At 40.5% G+C, this 17,528-nt stretch overlaps 2 protein-coding genes across 3 annotated transcripts in view; both read left to right on the top strand.

The window, feature by feature from the left end:
- The window catches only part of LOC117466611 (ephrin type-A receptor 6-like), a 69,896-nt gene extending 61,131 nt beyond the window's left edge, over positions 1–8,765 (top strand). The window contains exons 13-20 of one of the 2 annotated variants that reach the window (XM_034109968.2): positions 4,573–4,698; positions 5,568–5,753; positions 5,853–5,914; positions 6,321–6,530; positions 6,637–6,786; positions 6,875–7,068; positions 7,515–7,664; positions 7,947–8,765. In XM_034109968.2, the coding sequence (XP_033965859.1) occupies positions 4,573–4,698; positions 5,568–5,753; positions 5,853–5,914; positions 6,321–6,530; positions 6,637–6,786; positions 6,875–7,068; positions 7,515–7,664; positions 7,947–8,061 (1,193 nt within the window). In that variant the 3' untranslated portion in view covers positions 8,062–8,765. Of the gene's footprint in view, positions 1–4,572; positions 4,699–5,567; positions 5,754–5,852; positions 5,915–6,320; positions 6,531–6,636; positions 6,787–6,874; positions 7,069–7,514; positions 7,665–7,946 lie in introns of those variants that run through there. The other variant, XM_034109977.2, reaches the window with a different exon arrangement.
- A 1,183-nt stretch (positions 8,766–9,948) lies between these two features.
- arl6 (ARF like GTPase 6) lies at positions 9,949–17,277 on the top strand. The gene is made up of 8 exons (XM_034076475.2): positions 9,949–10,590; positions 12,666–12,819; positions 13,929–13,990; positions 14,198–14,266; positions 14,368–14,462; positions 14,623–14,752; positions 14,858–14,913; positions 16,126–17,277. The coding sequence occupies exons 2-8, from the start codon at positions 12,700–12,702 to the stop codon at positions 16,149–16,151; spliced, it is 558 nt and encodes a 185-aa protein (XP_033932366.1). The 5' UTR covers positions 9,949–10,590; positions 12,666–12,699; the 3' UTR covers positions 16,152–17,277.
- Positions 17,278–17,528: the final 251 nt, after the last annotated feature.

Raw genomic sequence — 17,528 nt, 5'->3', positions numbered from 1 at the left:
AGAGCAGGAACTTTGATGGCAAACACTGATGGTTTATTTGGAGCTTCGAGGTGTCACAGCAGTTGCCAAAGCCAATTCTGAAGAGCTCTACCCCAGACCCCGGTATTCTACTAGTTCTGAGAGAATAATCAACATGCTGCATAACAAGATAAAACAGGAGGAGCACTATAACTACCTCTATCAGCTGACGCCAACAGGCAGGAATAGGGAGAGAAAACACTGAGAGAACTTCAGCCCAAGGTTGCATGCAAGGGCATGCCTGACTGTTTGTACTGCAGTACAACCTGATACACTGATAAACAAACTGATACATTGATGAACTGGGTCAAAGTTATGGGCCAAGAAAAATATTTCCCCAACACCTATATGGACAAAAGCATTGGACCACTCATTGAATTCAGGTGTTTCATTCAGTCCCATTGCCACAGGTATATCAAATCAAGCACCTAGCCATGCAGTCTGCCTTTACAAACGTTTGTGAAAGAATGGGTCGTTCGACAGAGCTAACTGAATGCAAACGTGGTACTGTAATGTGATGGCACGTTGCAACAGTTGCAATTTTCTTCTCTCTTCTTCACTTTGCAATTAGTGGTATTATTGCAAAGGGGAAACGTTTAGGAAGCACAGCAACTCAGCCTCCAAGTGGCAGACCACGTAAAGTTACAGAGTGGGGTCGCTGAGTGCTGAGGTAAAGTGCTTAGCTAGTGCGTAAAAGCCGCCAAAGCTCTGCTGACTAAATAACTGCAGAGTTCCAAACCAGCTCTTGCATTAATATCAGCAGCTCTTGCATTAATATCAGCACCAAAAGTGTGCTGATATGGGCGGGAGCTTCATGGCATGGGCTTCCATGGCCGAGCTGCTACATGCAAGCCTTACATCACCAAGCACAATGCCAAGCGTCGGATGGAGTGGTGTAAAGCACGCCACCACTGGACTCTGGAGCAGTGGAAACGTGTTCTGTGGAGCGACCAATCACGCTTCTCTATCTGGCAGTCTGATGGACGAGTCTGGGTTTGGAGAATGCCAGGAGAACGTTACCTGCCTGACTGCATTGCACCGACTGTAAAGTTTGGTGGAGGAGGGATAATAATAAAGGAAGTGTTTTTTTGGCTCAGCTAATCTTAATGCTTTATTTTCAAGTCAATATTGACTATTCTATGCTTCAAACTTTGTGGAAACAGTTTGGGGAAGGCCCTTTTCTGTTCCAGCATGACTGTCCCAGTGAACAACGCAAGGTCCATAAAGGCATGGTTGGATGAGTTTGCTGTGGAAGAACTTGACCTGCCTGCAAAGAGCCCTGACCTCGACCCCATTGAACACCTTCAGAAGAGGTTTCTCAATACTCTCATTTCCCCTCCTCGGTCCTCCGGTAGTGATCCGGGAACGGTGAAGGCGTTACGCACGGCCGGACTTATCTCAGCCAATGACAGCTCTGCATGCATCCCCTGGATATTATTTTAGAAAGCTTTCATCGCAACGAGATGTTTACAGTGAGAACAGCTGTGAGGTCCGTGCAGAAAGCAGAGCAGTGTGTAAAATATATATCACTCAGTATAACAGGCCTACATTACTCTCTGTATTTGTATGCTGTAGTTTAGTAGATATCTACAAAGAGTCGATATTTTTCTAAGACCATTTAGTGCTTCACATAATAAAATACACAACGGCTGTATCCTGATATATATTATATGCTTTAGGAGCTGTGTGTGTGTGTGTGTGTGTGTGTGTGTGTGTGTGTGTGTGTGTGTGTGTGTGTGTGTGTGTGTGTGTGTGTGTGTGTGTGTGTGTGTGTGTGTGTGGTGTGTGTGTGTGTGTGTGTGTGTGTGTGTGTGTGTGTGTGTGTGTGTGTGTGTGTGTGTGTGTGTGTGTGTGTGTGTGTGTGTGTGTGTGTGTGTGTGTGTGTGTGTGTGTGTGTGTGTGTGTGGTACAGTGTGTGGGTGTGTGTGTGTGGTACAGTGTGTGGGTGTGTGTGGTACAGTGTGTGGGTGTGTGTGTGTGGTACAGTGTGTAGGTGTGTGTGTGTGGTACAGTGTGTAGGTGTGTGTGGTACAGTGTGTAGGTGTGTGTGCGTGTTGTACAGTGCGTAGATGCGGCGGACAGACGGATCTCAGTTGGTTTGGTGTCCTATGCAGACTTTTAATACTTGTATACAACTTTTGGCCCGTAATTTCAATTCCCCATTTCAGCGACCGGGGGGGGGGGGATATATCCAGTCTCTGATTGTGTTACGTTATTATGAGAGTGCTCTCATACTTGTTTGATTCTAAAATTGTATATATTTATATAAATATGTGTGTGTATATGTCCGCATCTGTAGCCTGTTATTGTCTCATTATACCGCACTGTGAATGAATCAAAGTAAATATAGAAGTGGTCATGAACACATCTGTCCATCAGACAGAGGCTGCTGTGCCTCCTGTCATCATTAATGGACGTCTCTGTAAAATGACCGCTCAGAGGAGAGGAGTTCTCATTTCTCTAACCGCTTGCTGCTTCCCCTCCTCTCTCCTCGGTTCCCCTCCAGTCCTCCGCTCGCATCTCCTGTGGGCGGGACTAAGTATCGAGGATAGGAGTCCAGGAAAGGGGAAGGGAAATTAGAGTATTGAGAAACCTCTAGAGATTGCGAGCCAGGCCCTCTCGTCCAACATCAGTGTCTAACCTCACAAATGCTCTTCTGGATGAATGGGCAAACATTCCCACAGACACTCTCCAAAATCTTGTAGAAAGCCTTCCCAGAAGAGTGGAAGCTGTTATCGCTGCAAAGGGGGGACCAACTTCATATCAATGCCTATTGAAGGCGATCTCATAAAAGCTCCTGTAAGTGTAATGTGTAGGTGTTCTATCAATATCAGTAAATGGCAGCATCTTCCTGTTTTTGAAGAGACAACACCAATTTGGAAACCTGGTCCTGAATACAACAACAAACAATGTTAGTGTAGTGGCCTCCCATATGGTTCCATGAAATGCTTGAACAAATTAATTATGTTAGGGACCATGTGTTCTTCAACAAACTGCATGCTCCCACTCTTACAGCTTTAGTTGTGACACACACGTTCTACAAAGACCGGTTACCATTTGCCTAGCTTTCTGCCGTTTTTTTAATAAAGTTTTAATCAAGAACCACCAATCACAGTATCTCATACACCACCATTATTTGATTGTAACAACATGTAGGTAACCACTGTAATGTTTGCACAGTTACAGGATTGATCATCGGAGTGTGGTCCTACATTTGTAGATAACATCGATTGGCCCCACAGGGGAGGCGTTTTATTCTTGAACGGTGACACAACAGTGTTCTGTTATTTACTAAGACAGTTCAGTGACACATTGAAGGATCGATCTGAGATGCTCTTGAGACAAATCCAACCATTCTATCATCTGTGTGCCTGTCAGTTCTTAATTTGTTCTCCTTTTCCTACAAGTTGGATAGAATTTTCTTCAGATCCATTTTATTGTTTAGTATATTAATTTTGCGTATCATCAGTCATCTTATTTTACTTGCAGCACATGACAAAGAATGATAAGAATTGTTCTATTACAAATACACGATAAAGCCTTTTCTTCAAATATTATCAACATAATTTAAGTAGAATCCTTTGCCTCCCTGCTGTCTGTCTTTGTTGTTGTGGTGTGCTGTGGAGGCATCACCTAGGCAGGTTCAACAAACTGAGAAAAGGCATTTTCTAATATAGAGCCGAGCTTAGACACCCATGAGAGAGAGGTAGAGTGTAGACCCCAAAATGGAAGGTTTCTTAGACAAAGCCTTCAACCCTCTATTGGAGCTGACACAGCTATAACGTACATTTAGTCCCCAGCTCATCTGCTGGAGGTGTACCAGGGGCTGTTATCATTTGTGCCAGTCATCATGCACAGTGCTCACTGTAGCAGCGTCCCAGCCTCAGCCAGCAGGATTCTGAAGCCTGGCTGCCTGTAATGTCTTCATACGCTGCTCTGGGGCATTTTTCAGCCCCTTTTGCTTTCTTTCAATTTGTTTGTGTTTTCTCTTTGCGCCTTGACAAAATGACAGAATATGTTTACAGTATAACACAAGCATACAGTATACAACATTCATTATCAACTCATATAGTTGAATCAACTTCTCTCGCATAGCAAAATGAAAAAATAAACAACATTTATTTATTCTTCATACTAACGTCTTAATGCATGCAAACAATTGGGCAAGGGAGTAGAAGATGCAGTTGAGCAAAATGCAAATCTTTTTTTTTTTTACATAAATCGTTTAAGAAAGTATACTAAGCTCTGTGTTTTACTATGGTATGTGGTGGGATCAAGATGGATAGAACTTGATTGCATCATGTTGCAGAGGTGTTCTTGTATTATGTCCAATTATTGTGTTTACAAATTGATTGGGGATTGTGGGATTCACAAATCATGTGAACCATGTTTCCGTTTTCATAACGACGAAGAAGAGCTGATGGTGCCACAGCTGTAAACCTCTGAGGTGTTACATTGACATTTCGGCAGATTTTCCGTGTGTTTGAGATGTGTATATGTGGGTCAAATGTTCATGTGTCAATACTTTTTTTTTTAACATTGCTTCTCTTTCAGTCCCCTTCTCAGGGATGAAGTCTTATGTGGATCCAGATACATATGAAGACCCCACTCAGGCTGTCGAGGAATTTGCCAAAGAGATAGAACCCTCATACATATGCATTGAGAGGGTGATTGGTGCAGGTAAAATGGATAAAAACATGTAAAAACTGTACGTACACACATGTATACAAGCATCAACTCATACTGCAATGTACATGCATTTCCTGCTTTCATGGCAGGAACAGCATAGAGGTCCCCTGTGTGCAAGAGAAATACATAACACCAGATAGAAGAGGTTATATAATGCAATTATTTTAATCTATGTATGTCCTAAACTCCTATTAAGGGTTACACAGGCATTTTGTAATCGAGTATTTGTCACATTTTACGTTGAGTAACATCTTTATTTTATGAGAAACATCATAAAGTTTGAATTAAACATTGTACAGCCACTTTCAGAAAGCTGATTCTAAAGAAAGTTATAGTATTGTAAAGGCAGTGCTGCTGACTATGGATAATAATGTTCGCTGGATCGTTACATCTAACAGATTGTGTCTGCTTTTTAGCCCATGAGTAATTATGCTGGTGCCTCCCATTGATCTAGTTTCTGTAACATGGGCTCCATCTGGTGGAGGCAGTGTGTCTTCCACAGATCTTTAAATGGCAAGGCAACTGCAGGAGTCCATACTGAATTGTGTTGACACAATTATCTGTTTTACATTTTGAAGTTTTAGACTAACAAACTGTGAATCACAATATTTATTTCATCTCCTTTCTTACAGGCAGACACATTAAAATGTCCCAATTTGGAATCAATCTTGTATCTCATCTTGAAGTCTATCTTATACTTTACAAAGAACAGGAAATAATGATAACTTATATGGGCAGTATTTATGCAATACATGTATTGTTTTCACAATTTCATTATGTTGCTGTGAATACTATTATGAATCAGTCTTATTATATATGGCAGATGCACCATTGAGTGCATTGTGTTGTTTTTATGACAGGTGAATTTGGAGAAGTCTGTAGTGGTCGGTTGCGCATACCTGGAAGGGTGGACATTGCTGTGGCAATAAAGACACTTAAAGGTGGCTATATAGAACAGCAGAGGAGGGACTTTCTGCGAGAGGCTTCAATAATGGGACAGTTTGACAACCCCAACATCATCCGGCTGGAGGGAGTGGTCACTAGGAGTAAGCTGTGTTACTGTGTTTTGCATAGCATCAGCTCATTCCTCTTTAGTCTCTTTTCTTTATTTGTCACTTAACTCCTGTCTTTTGCCTTTCCCTCAGCCAGACCAGTAATGATCGTCGTTGAGTACATGGAAAATGGATCACTTGATTCCTTCCTCCGGGTGAGAGGATAAAATATGTTACAGATGTTTATTTGTATTTAACCAGGAGCAAAAGACTAATTGAGATTAAAAATCTTACCTGTAAACCTGTTCCCTTAGATAATATTTTCCAACATTACATTGCATTTAGCTGACGCTTTTATCCAAAGGGACTCACAATAAGTACATTCGACCAGGAAGACACAACCTTGAAGAAAACAGAATCATATAAGTACATCAGGTTTCAAAGAGCCAATCGTTTCAAGTGCTACTCAACTGGCTTTAGATAAGCCAGTCCTTTATTAGTATATAAGTGCTCTGTTTGCAGTTCTTTGTTAGTCATTCTATCGCTCGAAGTGGAGTCGAAAGAGATGAGTTTTCAGTCACATCATATTGATCCTCTCTATCTCTCCCACAACCACTCCAGACACGTGACGGACAGTTCACAGTGCTCCAGCTGGTGGGCATGCTGCGCGGCATCGTAGTTGGCATGACCTTTCTTTCAGAAATTGGTTACATTCACAGAGACCTCGCAGCTCGCAACATCTTGGTGGATGAAAACCTGGTGTGCAAGGTGTCTGATTTTGGTATGACCAGAGTCCTAGAAGATGACAGTGAAGCAGCCTACACTGCTACAGTGAGTGTGGATCTACAGTTACTACAGGATACTATAACCTCATTACAGTTAGAAATGCTGAACACCTTATTAATACGTTTTTCCTGTGTTTATTTTTTTGTGTCAGGGAGGAAAGATTCCAATACGCTGGACAGCACCAGAGGCTATTGCTTATGGAAAGTTTTCCACATCTAGTGATGTATGGAGCTACGCCATTGTCATGTGGGAAGTTATGTCATATGGTGAGAGGCCCTACTGGGAGATGTCCAATCAAGATGTAAGCTGCTGACTACATTACACCATCAAAACCATTACAAATAATTTGCATTGGTCATTTGTATTTAACTCATTGATGTTTCTCTCAGGTCGTTTTATCAATTGAAGAAGGCTATCGTCTGCCTGCACCAATGGACTGCCCTGTTACTCTGCACCAGTTAATGTTGCACTGCTGGCAGAAGGAGTCTAACCTGAGACCACGCTTCAACAACGTGCTCTCTTTCCTGGACAAACTCATAATTAATCCCAGTCATCTGCTGGCTCTGGTGAATGATGGGCAGAGGTTAGTATCAACATATACAAACATTTAGCAAAGGACCATACTGGTGATTTTGCAGTTTTAAACGGAAAGAGCTAAATTGATTATTCCGTAAAGTTCTCAAAAAAAATTATTTTAATAAAGTTACCAACTGCTGCTTTAGTTAAGCGTTGACAGCTTGAAAATACTCTGTTAATGTGATAGAGGGGTGTCAGTAGATGAGAATAATATAGTTTAACATGGTATACATATATGTAAAAGCTACAATATTAACTGTGATTAAAGACTCATACCACACCTACCACACCTCAGACAATAACCTTGACCCTTTTTTAAGGCAGTTTAAGAAATGTGTCTGAAAATTATTTGTAATAATGTTGTTGAAAACCACTGGCATGGCAATTTGAAAATAAAAATTGAGATCAACAATATGTTAACTTGTATTTCCAACTTTCTATTTGTCTCCATAGTTACCCTGACTCCCCAGAAGACATGCCAGACTACCCTCTTTTCATCTCTATTGGCGACTGGCTTGACTCCATCAAAATGAGCCAGTATAAGAACAACTTCCTTGCAGCAGGATACACAACACTGGATTCCATTTCAACCATGAGTATAGAGTGAGTGAAGCCACATTTTACAGAGTGCAGCTACAGTATCAAAAAGCCCACTAAAAGGAAACAAGCATCAAAGGAACAGAAAAAGGGTGGAAATGTTAACATTGATATCACTTTTAACCATCAGCAAGACATTATCTGTACAGTATGTATATGTATATCTATATAACTGCTAGTGAGACAATAATGTTGTCCTTCCTTTCTAAATGTATTTTTTGTTCATATTATAATTTTAAACCAATGTGCTTGTTTCAGGTTTAATACAAAACTTCTTCTCCTCTACAGGGACATTAGACGTATTGGGATCTGCTTGATTGGCCACCAGAGGAGAATCATAAGCAGCATACAGTCTCTTCGCCTGCAGCTTCACCACATCCAACAGAGCGGCTTTCAAGTGTGAGACCCTCGCACAAACACAGACTGTGTTTGACACACCGAGCCGGAAACAAGACCGACTTCCTTGGCATCGTCATGTAACTAATTGCACAAACACCAGACTGTAAGGTGTAGCAGGTAACACTCGCTGCTCCTGTGGGAGTGCTCCGCTGCTAGACACACATTTGGTCTAGTTAATTCACTCATCATCGTTTGGACCACCATCAATAGAGCCTCCACAACAACCAACCTCTGTCACCGTCGGCCAAATGCGGTCTCTCTATTAGCTCAGCAACCACTAGCATTCACTTGAATGTAGGACTTATTTTCTCTATTGTCCGTTCAAGTGTTCACCAATACCTCTTCTCTTTCCAAGTGACAATCCAATGGTTTCTATTGACTTTGATTGGTCTCAAGACAGTTACCTCATGACCAGAGAAGATGTGGATAGGATAGAAGGTATGGTAACAATGGTACAGTATGCGATTTTAGTGACAACGATTCAAGCTGGTTACTGAAACTGAAACAATTCACCAGGAATAAAAATCAACAGAATAGTAAATACAATCATGTTTTTTGAGCTTAAGACCGCTGAATGTCAACAGATTTTATAGAGATGTATACGTTCTATCCTCATGATAATGCAGTATGTCTTGTACAAAAAGTCTTGTGAAAGTTGTATGTTTTATTCAGTATGGTTGTTCCTTAATAAACAATCCTATTTTAATACTTTGTTTTCTCTCAGACTCTATCTAACCACTCAAGGATCAAATCTCACACACACACGTATCCATGGAAGCATGCTCTCTCTCTCAAACACACATCACATGCAATATAACTGTCCTCTTAATTGTCACTCAGGAGATAGACACGTTTTCTGGACATGCAGAACTGTCAGGTGAATGTGTGGAACAGGTGCTTACAGTAGGTTAGATGACATAAGATGTCATTTTTGATCAATTTGAACCATATTTTACTATAATTGTCCTTTGGAGTTTACATAAATTAAAATACAAATGCAAGATAAAGCAAACACTGCTTAATGAAATACTCACAAAATTGGTAAATGAAACAAGAACATGTGAATAAATAGAAGCTGACTGCATTTGATATATGGCAGGGCTTCAGTTGTCTTTTTGCTCGACATACACTTGGGCTGTAGTTTGTGTTTTTTGTACTTGTGTTTCAGTTTTCTCCATTATTTCTGTCTTTCTTACTTTGTGGTTTCATTTCCTTTACTACAGCAGTAGGTGGGAGGAAGCCGAGGCTGCAGTCGGATAGTTTAAAAATCAGCTCCTAAATTCTAACCCTATCGTCTATTCCTTGACCTCTGAGTGAAACGTCACGGGGTTAAGGGATAGTGGATAGGAGAATTCAAAAGGACTTAGGAGAAGAGACTGCGGTACTTTAGAGAATCCGAATGCACTTTCACTATCCGACGTGTTTATGATGCGCCAGCGGACGTCATTGTGTGCGTCTGCTGCTGTGGGGAAACTATGGAAACCACAGTTTTCTATACAGCGGACTACAACATGGATGTTTATTAAGAACGAGGGACTACTGTGAACTCATCTAGAGACTCTGCACCGTGCTCTGATGCTGCTGCTTTGCGTTATGAACGTGGACAACAGAGAAACATATTCTTCAGGACCAAAGTTGGAATTGAAATAAAAAAGGAAAGTGAAACTGCTCGTCACCCTCTCCCTCCGGTCCACATTAATACCAATGATCCCAATACGTATGATTGTATGAACTAAAGATCTTAAAATCAATACAGATGTATTTATTATAAACGTTAGTCCTTAACACCTATCACTGTGTATATCACCATTCAAACATCTTTTAAAAGTTGAACAAACTCCACACAGCTCAGTAAAGACTGAAATGTTGACTTTATTTGATAATTTCAGTGAAAACTAACGTTCATATTTCTCTCTTTGATTATAATACTGATGAACGTTCAAAACAAAGCACTTTGGCAACTTACCACCTATGTTTTAAAATGCGTAATAAGCACCGTAACTTTCATGATATCATTTCTCCGTCATAATCGGTTGTTTCCGTGAACGGCCGACTGTTGAGTGACGGCAAATGCTGCGGCTGCAAGGCATTGTGGGGCAGCATTTTCGCTTCTCCTGTCGGTTAGCGAGGTCCAGTGGTTCCTAAACTAAAGGAGGTTATAAAGGAAGTTTGAAACCTCCTTTCCTATCATTCTCATCATTCTAGAGAATTCGAACGGCACTTATCATGGCTGCCACTGAGGGACTTCCGGGTCATTTCACTCCTTTAGGAAAGTTCCTAAGCTAAATGGACTATTCGACTTCAGCCCTTGTTTGGCCGGCAGGGGGCAGGCTTAAATCAGCAGGTCAGCTGGTCTCCAGCAACACGGTGTAAATAACTTGTTGATTCCCTGTGGGCTGCTGGAGAGCATGAAAGAGCTGAGGAGAAATGAATGAAACGAATGAAACACTGATTTGAACCTGGTCATTTAAAGAGCTAGATTAAGGGACGGTAAAGTGCATCCTGGAAGCAAGACCCCGAGGCAAAAGTACAGGTACAAATCCAGCTTTACAATAACGTTTTGGAGAGGATAATATAAGCTAACGTAGCTATCACGTTAGCGTTTACTGTAGCGCTATAGTGTACGATAGTTTATCTATTCAGTTTACTACACACTATCTTATGTTGTCTTGTAGAATTAGCGATACAAATTGTTCTGGATGATTTACCTGAGGTTTTAGTAGTTAATCCCCATGTTAACATAGCAAGCTGAAGTAATAACCTAGCGGCTAGACGATAGCTGAGGCTCGCTAGCAACAGTAATAACGAGATTAACCACACAGCTGTTAGTGAACGTAAATTACGTTAGAACCTGGTAAGAGCCTTCTAAGCACGTTAGGCTAAGCTAAGGGTTAGCTAATAAAGGCAACGAGATAATGCGTTTCTTTCTGAAATGCCCAGTTATAAACACGAATGCCTTCTGTTATAGCTAACATTAAATCAGGTGAAATGTCTTGTAAGGAGTAGGATGTACAGTTGCAAGAAAAAGTGAACCCTTTGGAATTACCTGGATTTCTGCATAAATTGGTCATAACATGTGTTCTGATCTTCATCTAAGTCACAACAATAGACAAACACAGTCTGCTTAAACTAATACCACACAAACAATTATATGTTTTCATGTTTTTATTGAACACACCATGTAAACATTCACAGTGCAGGGTGTGGACCCCTAGGCTAAAGACTTCTTCAAGAGCTAATTGGAGTCAGGAGTCAGCCAACCTGGAGTCCAATCAATGAGATGAGATTGGAGGTGTTGGTTAAGGCCCTGCCCTATAAAAAATACACACCCGTTTTGAATTTGCTATTCTTAAGAAGCATTGCCAGATGTGAACCATGCCTCGCACAAAAGAGCTCTCGGAAGACCTACCATTAAGAATTGTTGACTTGCATAAAGCTGGAAAGGGTTACAAAAGTATCTCTAAAAGCCTTGATGTTCATCAGTCCACGGTGAGACAAGTTGTCTTTAAATGGAGAAAGTTCAGCACTGTTGCTACTCTCCCTAGGAGTGGCCGTCCTGTGAAGATGACTGCAAGAGCACAGCGCAGAATGCTCAATGAGGTGAAGAAGAATCCTAGAGTGTCAGCGAGAGACTTAAAGAAATCTCTGGCACATGCTAACATCTCTGTTGACGAATCTACGATACGTAAAACACTGAACAAGAATGGAGTTCATGGGAGGACACCACGGAGGAAGCCACTGCTGTCCAGAAAAAACATTGCTGCACGTTTGAAGTTTGCAAAAGAGCACCTGGATGTTCCACAGCACTACTGGCAACATATTCTGTGGACAGATGAAACCAAAGCTCAGTTGTTTGGAAGGAACACACAACGCTATGTGTGGAGAATCCAAAGGGTTCACTTTTTCTTGCAACTGTATTTGCTAATTAACCATGTGTAATGTTCTCAAGGAAAACGTTACTCGGTTAGCTTTAAACAGTTTAACTATGCAATGGGTAGGGAAATGCGGTTCAAACCAAAACCACATTCAAAGGAGCTAAACCAAATTGGAGGATAACATTACGCCAATTAAATAATTGTAAATGAGTAAAATCAAACATCACCTTTTATTTTGTTATGAGGCTGCATGTAACTATTCTTCAGGAAGATCCACTGAGGAGATTCCTCTCCCAAGGTGGACAGAAGTGCAATACATGTCGAGTATACAGAACAGACCAACATAATAACAGTACATGTTGTACAATCCATGTCACAAAATGTGAATTAGAACATGTGAAAAAGATGGATCCAGAAGGTTATCAAGCAGCTTCTAGATGTGGCCAGCATCAGATCTTGAGCCACATAACCTCCAAAATGTAAGCTGGAAATAAGACGGGCTACTCAAACACAAAAAAAGCACACAAACATACAGGAAGATATCAAATATAGTTCACAAATAGGAGCTCAGCAGCGCAGAATAAATAGCAGTGTAGAAATACAAAACTGTCACTCTGTAGTAGCTGCTTCAATAGAGGTGCTAATGTAGACCTGTGAAACAACTGAACTGCAATATGTGTATAAGCCGGTGTTACCATTTATTTTAAGATAATGTATGGCCTGTTTCTTGTAGGTCAAACAGGCAGCTGATGGTTGCTTGCTAGCAAATGGGGCTGTTTGACAAGTTGGCAGCATGGCTGGGGTTGAAGAAGGAGGTGAATGTTCTTTGTCTCGGTTTGGACAACAGTGGAAAAACCACCATCATCAACCAGCTGAAGCCCGCTAATGTAAGTCTGACCAACACTTTCTACACATTGCACCTTTAGGTAGCATTGGTGTACTTCTGATATAACTAAGGTATGCATGTTTCACTCAAAACAGATGGGTTAAGTAAAGGTGTCAATAAAACTGGTTTAGATTCTAATTCTTTATTCACATTTCATTCTGTTTTAATTGGGCCTGGTCCAACGTAACAGAGAGTCTGGTTTATCTTGATGACTGTTTTAAAACAGCCAGATCTTTCTTGACACACCAGTTCTGAAAACTGCAAATGGGGCAAAGTCTGTTTTTTTCCAGATGTGTACTTACTGTCTCAGTAATTAAACATCCTTCTTTCATTTTTATCTTCCTCCTTTATCCTGCCCATCTCTCTCTGCCACTCATCTCGTTAAAAAACACCCATCTCTCCAAAACATATACGAGCAGTCCATTATCAGACAGGCAAACAAAATTGTGTCTGATCCCACCCACATACTCCACCCAGAATTCCAGCTCCTACCTTCTGGTAGAAGATTCAGGGTTCCCAAGAGCAGGCTGAACCGCTATAAGCACTCATTCCTACCTATGTCCATTAAGCTTCTTAACATCCACATGAAATGTAGTCTAATGAAATGTACTTTTTAAATGTTGGCCATGAGGGTTGTGCAATAGGTCGCCATTGTCAGTATGTGTGTATTGTGTTTGTTCAAACGGTGTATGACTGATGTTATGTGTATGTCTCTTAATGTCCACTATGTTTGTATATGTACATGTATGCTGAACTGCAGGACGGGGTCCAGAACAAATGTCCTTACGGGGACAATAAAGTGTATCGTATCGTATCTGGAGAATCAAAATCCACAACGTGATCTGACATTTTGTGACAATTCGTTTGAAACCGTTATACAGATGTACTGCTGTCACGGCTGTATGTTTACAGAGTTTTTTTACGGCTTCAAACATAGCTCAGCCTATTATAATCAAGGCGTGTAACTATCCATTTTATAATCATCTTTAGATGTATCTACAGAACACTTGTGATTTTTTTGCAGGTTAATGGCTACCGGGAAATAGATGTTTCTAATGTATTCTCATTATTAAGGTTTTTATTTAAAATAGGCTGCGTTTGTTTTTCCAGGCCCAGGCACAAGACATCGTCCCAACTATTGGCTTCAGCATTGAGAAGTTTAAGACATCCAGGTAGCTGTTGATCATCAAACAACAATGTGTTGGTCTTTCAATTAAATTGGTCATCCAAGAAATGCTATGTCATCTTCTAATACTAGCATATTTCTGACTTAAATAAATGAATATCATATTGAAGAATTCCGATACATTATCATGTGTTTATTCAAGCTATACAATGGCAATTAGCGTGTAAAAGCTTTCTCTCTTCCCTTCTTGTAGTCTGTCCTTCACAGTGTTTGACATGTCTGGTCAAGGCAGGTACAGAAACCTTTGGGAACACTACTACAAGTGAGTGTTCTTGCATTTAAAGAAACATAAAAACCAATTCTAGTTGCGGTTAGATGTTCATATTAATTATTATGTTCTCTTTCTTTTCTCTTCTTTCTCAGGGAAGGCCAGGCTATCATATTTGTCATTGATAGTGTAGACAAACTGAGGATGGTAGTAGCCAAAGAAGAACTGGACACATTACTAAACCACCCTGGTACGCTCATATGTTACAGTTTTTTAAAATGTCAACACGTTTTTATTTTGCCAACAACAGATATCTAATATGTACTACTCAAGTTGTCTAGATTTCACATTGTTCCAAGTACAACGGAATGAAATGGCTGATTTATACCACTAACTTCCTCTCACTACAGATATTAAACACAGGAGGATTCCCATCCTGTTCTTTGCAAACAAGATGGATGTCAGGGACGCTCTGTCTTCTGTCAAGGTCTCACAGCTGCTGTGTTTGGCAAATATCAAGGACAAACCCTGGCACATCTGGTATGAACATACATGCAGTAGTGTTTCCATACTAGTATCCAAAGATGTGAAAAAGCCCTGAAAGGATTTTTGTTTTTACTAATCGGATGTGTGGATTTGTTTCAGTGCCACTGATGCTCTGAAAGGAGAAGGTTTACAGGAGGGAGTCGACTGGCTACAAGGTAAGATGAGAGTGTGTGGTCGATTGTGATCTGCTGGCTGCTTATCCCACAGTGCAGTTTATTAGACATTTTAGGATACAACAAATGAATGCACAAGAGCTTATTTCCTTTGAGGTCCTTTGGGTGTAGTTGTAGTGTTCCACTTCATCAACATATGTTTTTTTTCTTTCTATCACGTATAACGCTCGCATTCAAATCCTTCCATAGATCAAATCATACAGTGAGTACTGGGTGTGTTGTAAGTGTGGTGGTGGTATTTAGTATGTTAATGCATAGCTATAAAAGTGTATGTAAACCCCCTCACTTTTCCTTACCATGTTTACTGTGTTTCTATGACGTTAGTCTTTAGATCGCTGAGTGAGCAAATGTTTCATCTGGACCAGTGGTCGGCAACCCCTGGCACGCGTGCCACCGTAACCAGTGGCACACTAGGAATAAGTGTGCAAAATATTGAAATTGTATTTTCGGATCCTGAACGAGCCCGCCGCCAGAGCACGTCTCCCCGTTACCTGCAGAAGGAAGCCATGCACACAACGCAGCCCCGCTCTCTTTAACTCCAGGCGACTTTCTGCCGCTTTCCTCCGTGGTGCAGTGCTGATTGTTTCACCACGGAGGAAAGCACTTCACAAATTGCAGTACCCATAAGGAGCTGTACAAATGCCGCTGTGTTTGCGGGCTGTGTCTTTAGTTGAAAGCCCAGTGGCGATCTGCTCATCTCTCATCGAAATAACATGCTACACAGGGGCGGACTGGCCATGTCTGTTCTGGAGAATCGCAGAACGGACGATCGTCCTTATTATTATGCCGTTTAAAACAATTATTTAAATGTGTTTGTTAAATTCGGCATCATGTAAGTTGCGCTGACATGTCCACACACTGCTTCCCCGCAGCGAGGCTCCCCCCCGCCCTCCCGTTGACAGTTCACGAGCGCCGAGCTCTTCACGTGTGGCGCCTTATAATGTGTCTCTTATCTCTGTGATTTAAAGTCAGTTTGGATTCATGGCATGTACAAGAAGTCCAATCACCCATAGAAACGTCTCCTCTAGTGTCATCCATTCCTCTGTTGGTGATCCACATGTTGTTTGTTGGTTTCCTCCTCTATGAGAAACAGTGGTACATAAATTACACAGTTTGGTTTTGTTGTTTTTACACAACTTGCTCTTTATTTAGCTGTATTTAGCCATATATTCAGTGTTTTTCTTTTATTTCCAGATCAAATCAAGACAATGAGAACGTGAAGGAATGAAGATGGATGTGCTGGAAGAAGCAGCATTCCTCCAAGTCTTATGTGAAGATTGGTTGATTCTGTTTTCAGAGGTACCATGGGACAGTGATGTTTTTAATTTGGTATTTAGATGGTAAAATAAAATCATTAAATGATTACATGATTCTTCTGGTACTAGTAATGAAAGTACAAATGATACCACTGATCATGCCAAGTCAATGAGATACATAGAAATTGGAAACTTTAACACGTTTTTTTGCGACGTACGTGTCTTTTTTTCTAGGCAAGCGTTTTGAGTTCAAGCTAATAATGTGTTTATTAGCTTTAACTCTCTTTCTAAAGGGGGAGTTACATTTAAACATCTATTTATATTATCCCTTCCACTCTTAATATTGTTGTGTACCAGGCCCAGAGGGAACATGATTATTTTGATTGGTGCTGTCTTTGTTTTAGGGAGCATGGATACCTGGAAGGTTTGTAAAAAAGACATGGTTGTGTGTGTCATTGTGTATGTGTTAGCCCCTTAACTCTCCCATGTGTTCCACAAATGAAATGTGCCAGATTCCTGGAGGAGAAAGCACATGTTTTACAAAACACCAATATTAGATATTTGTGGCCTGATGTGCTACAATCATATTAATTTCCACACAGCAGGGAATACATGCTCAGATTGAATGTCCACTAATTGAAATCAGGCGGCAGTCTCTGCCTGTCTCAAGCCTCCATGCATCAGATTAAAAAAAAAAACGTTTTGCAGTGACGTTAAGTACGTGCAATCTGTGCAGGGCTATTGCATACAAAATAACCTGTAGGAAAGTTCTTTAGCATTTGTTTCCAGCACTGAAATATGCCAAATGCTCCAATTTCTTTTTGTATGTCTCTCAAGGCCTCTGTAGCTACATTATTACGTGTGTTTGAAGCATCACAGCATGTCAGTTAACAATCATTTACTTCTTCAACAGAAGCACATTTTTGTATTTCTTTTACAAATGCAACAACTTGGATATTGGGTCACATATAAAGCAAGAGTTACTATATCGTCCCTGCAGCTAATATATTCTTGCAGCTCTACTGATGTTTGAATAATATTGCTCTCTTTGAAAATATATTTTTGTGCATTAAAGATTACATTTAATGTAGATGTGTTACTTGTGGTTGCGTGTACATGTATAGTAAACTTAGCTGTAAAAACTGATTGTTATAAAGTGAATGTAAGGTGAATTAGTTTGCTTAAAAATCAGAACTTGTCTTTACAAAGTTATTTCAACCAGTGTTATTTTTTTACTTTGTCTTACTCTATAGCCCAAGAAAAAACCTAATAATATAATTTACCCATTCTACTCCGGTGATTCAAAGGCACACCACTAGAAAAAGGAAAATCATCTGCTCA

This window comes from Pseudochaenichthys georgianus, chromosome 3 (assembly GCF_902827115.2).
Source record: "Pseudochaenichthys georgianus chromosome 3, fPseGeo1.2, whole genome shotgun sequence".
NCBI classification, from domain to species: domain Eukaryota; kingdom Metazoa; phylum Chordata; class Actinopteri; order Perciformes; family Channichthyidae; genus Pseudochaenichthys; species Pseudochaenichthys georgianus.
The sequence above is the reverse complement of the archived record's forward strand: the minus strand, read 5'-3'. Positions and strand labels throughout refer to the sequence as shown.

Excerpts from the sequence above, each read along its gene's own strand:
- arl6 (XM_034076475.2), top strand. The coding sequence starts at position 12,700 with ATGGGGCTGTTTGACAAGTTGGCAGCATGGCTGGGGTTGAAGAAGGAG. Across the intron at positions 14,267-14,367 it reads CTTTGGGAACACTACTACAA|GGAAGGCCAGGCTATCATAT; the intron begins GTGAGTGTTCTT and ends CTTCTTTCTCAG. Across the intron at positions 14,753-14,857 it reads GACAAACCCTGGCACATCTG|TGCCACTGATGCTCTGAAAG; the intron begins GTATGAACATAC and ends GATTTGTTTCAG.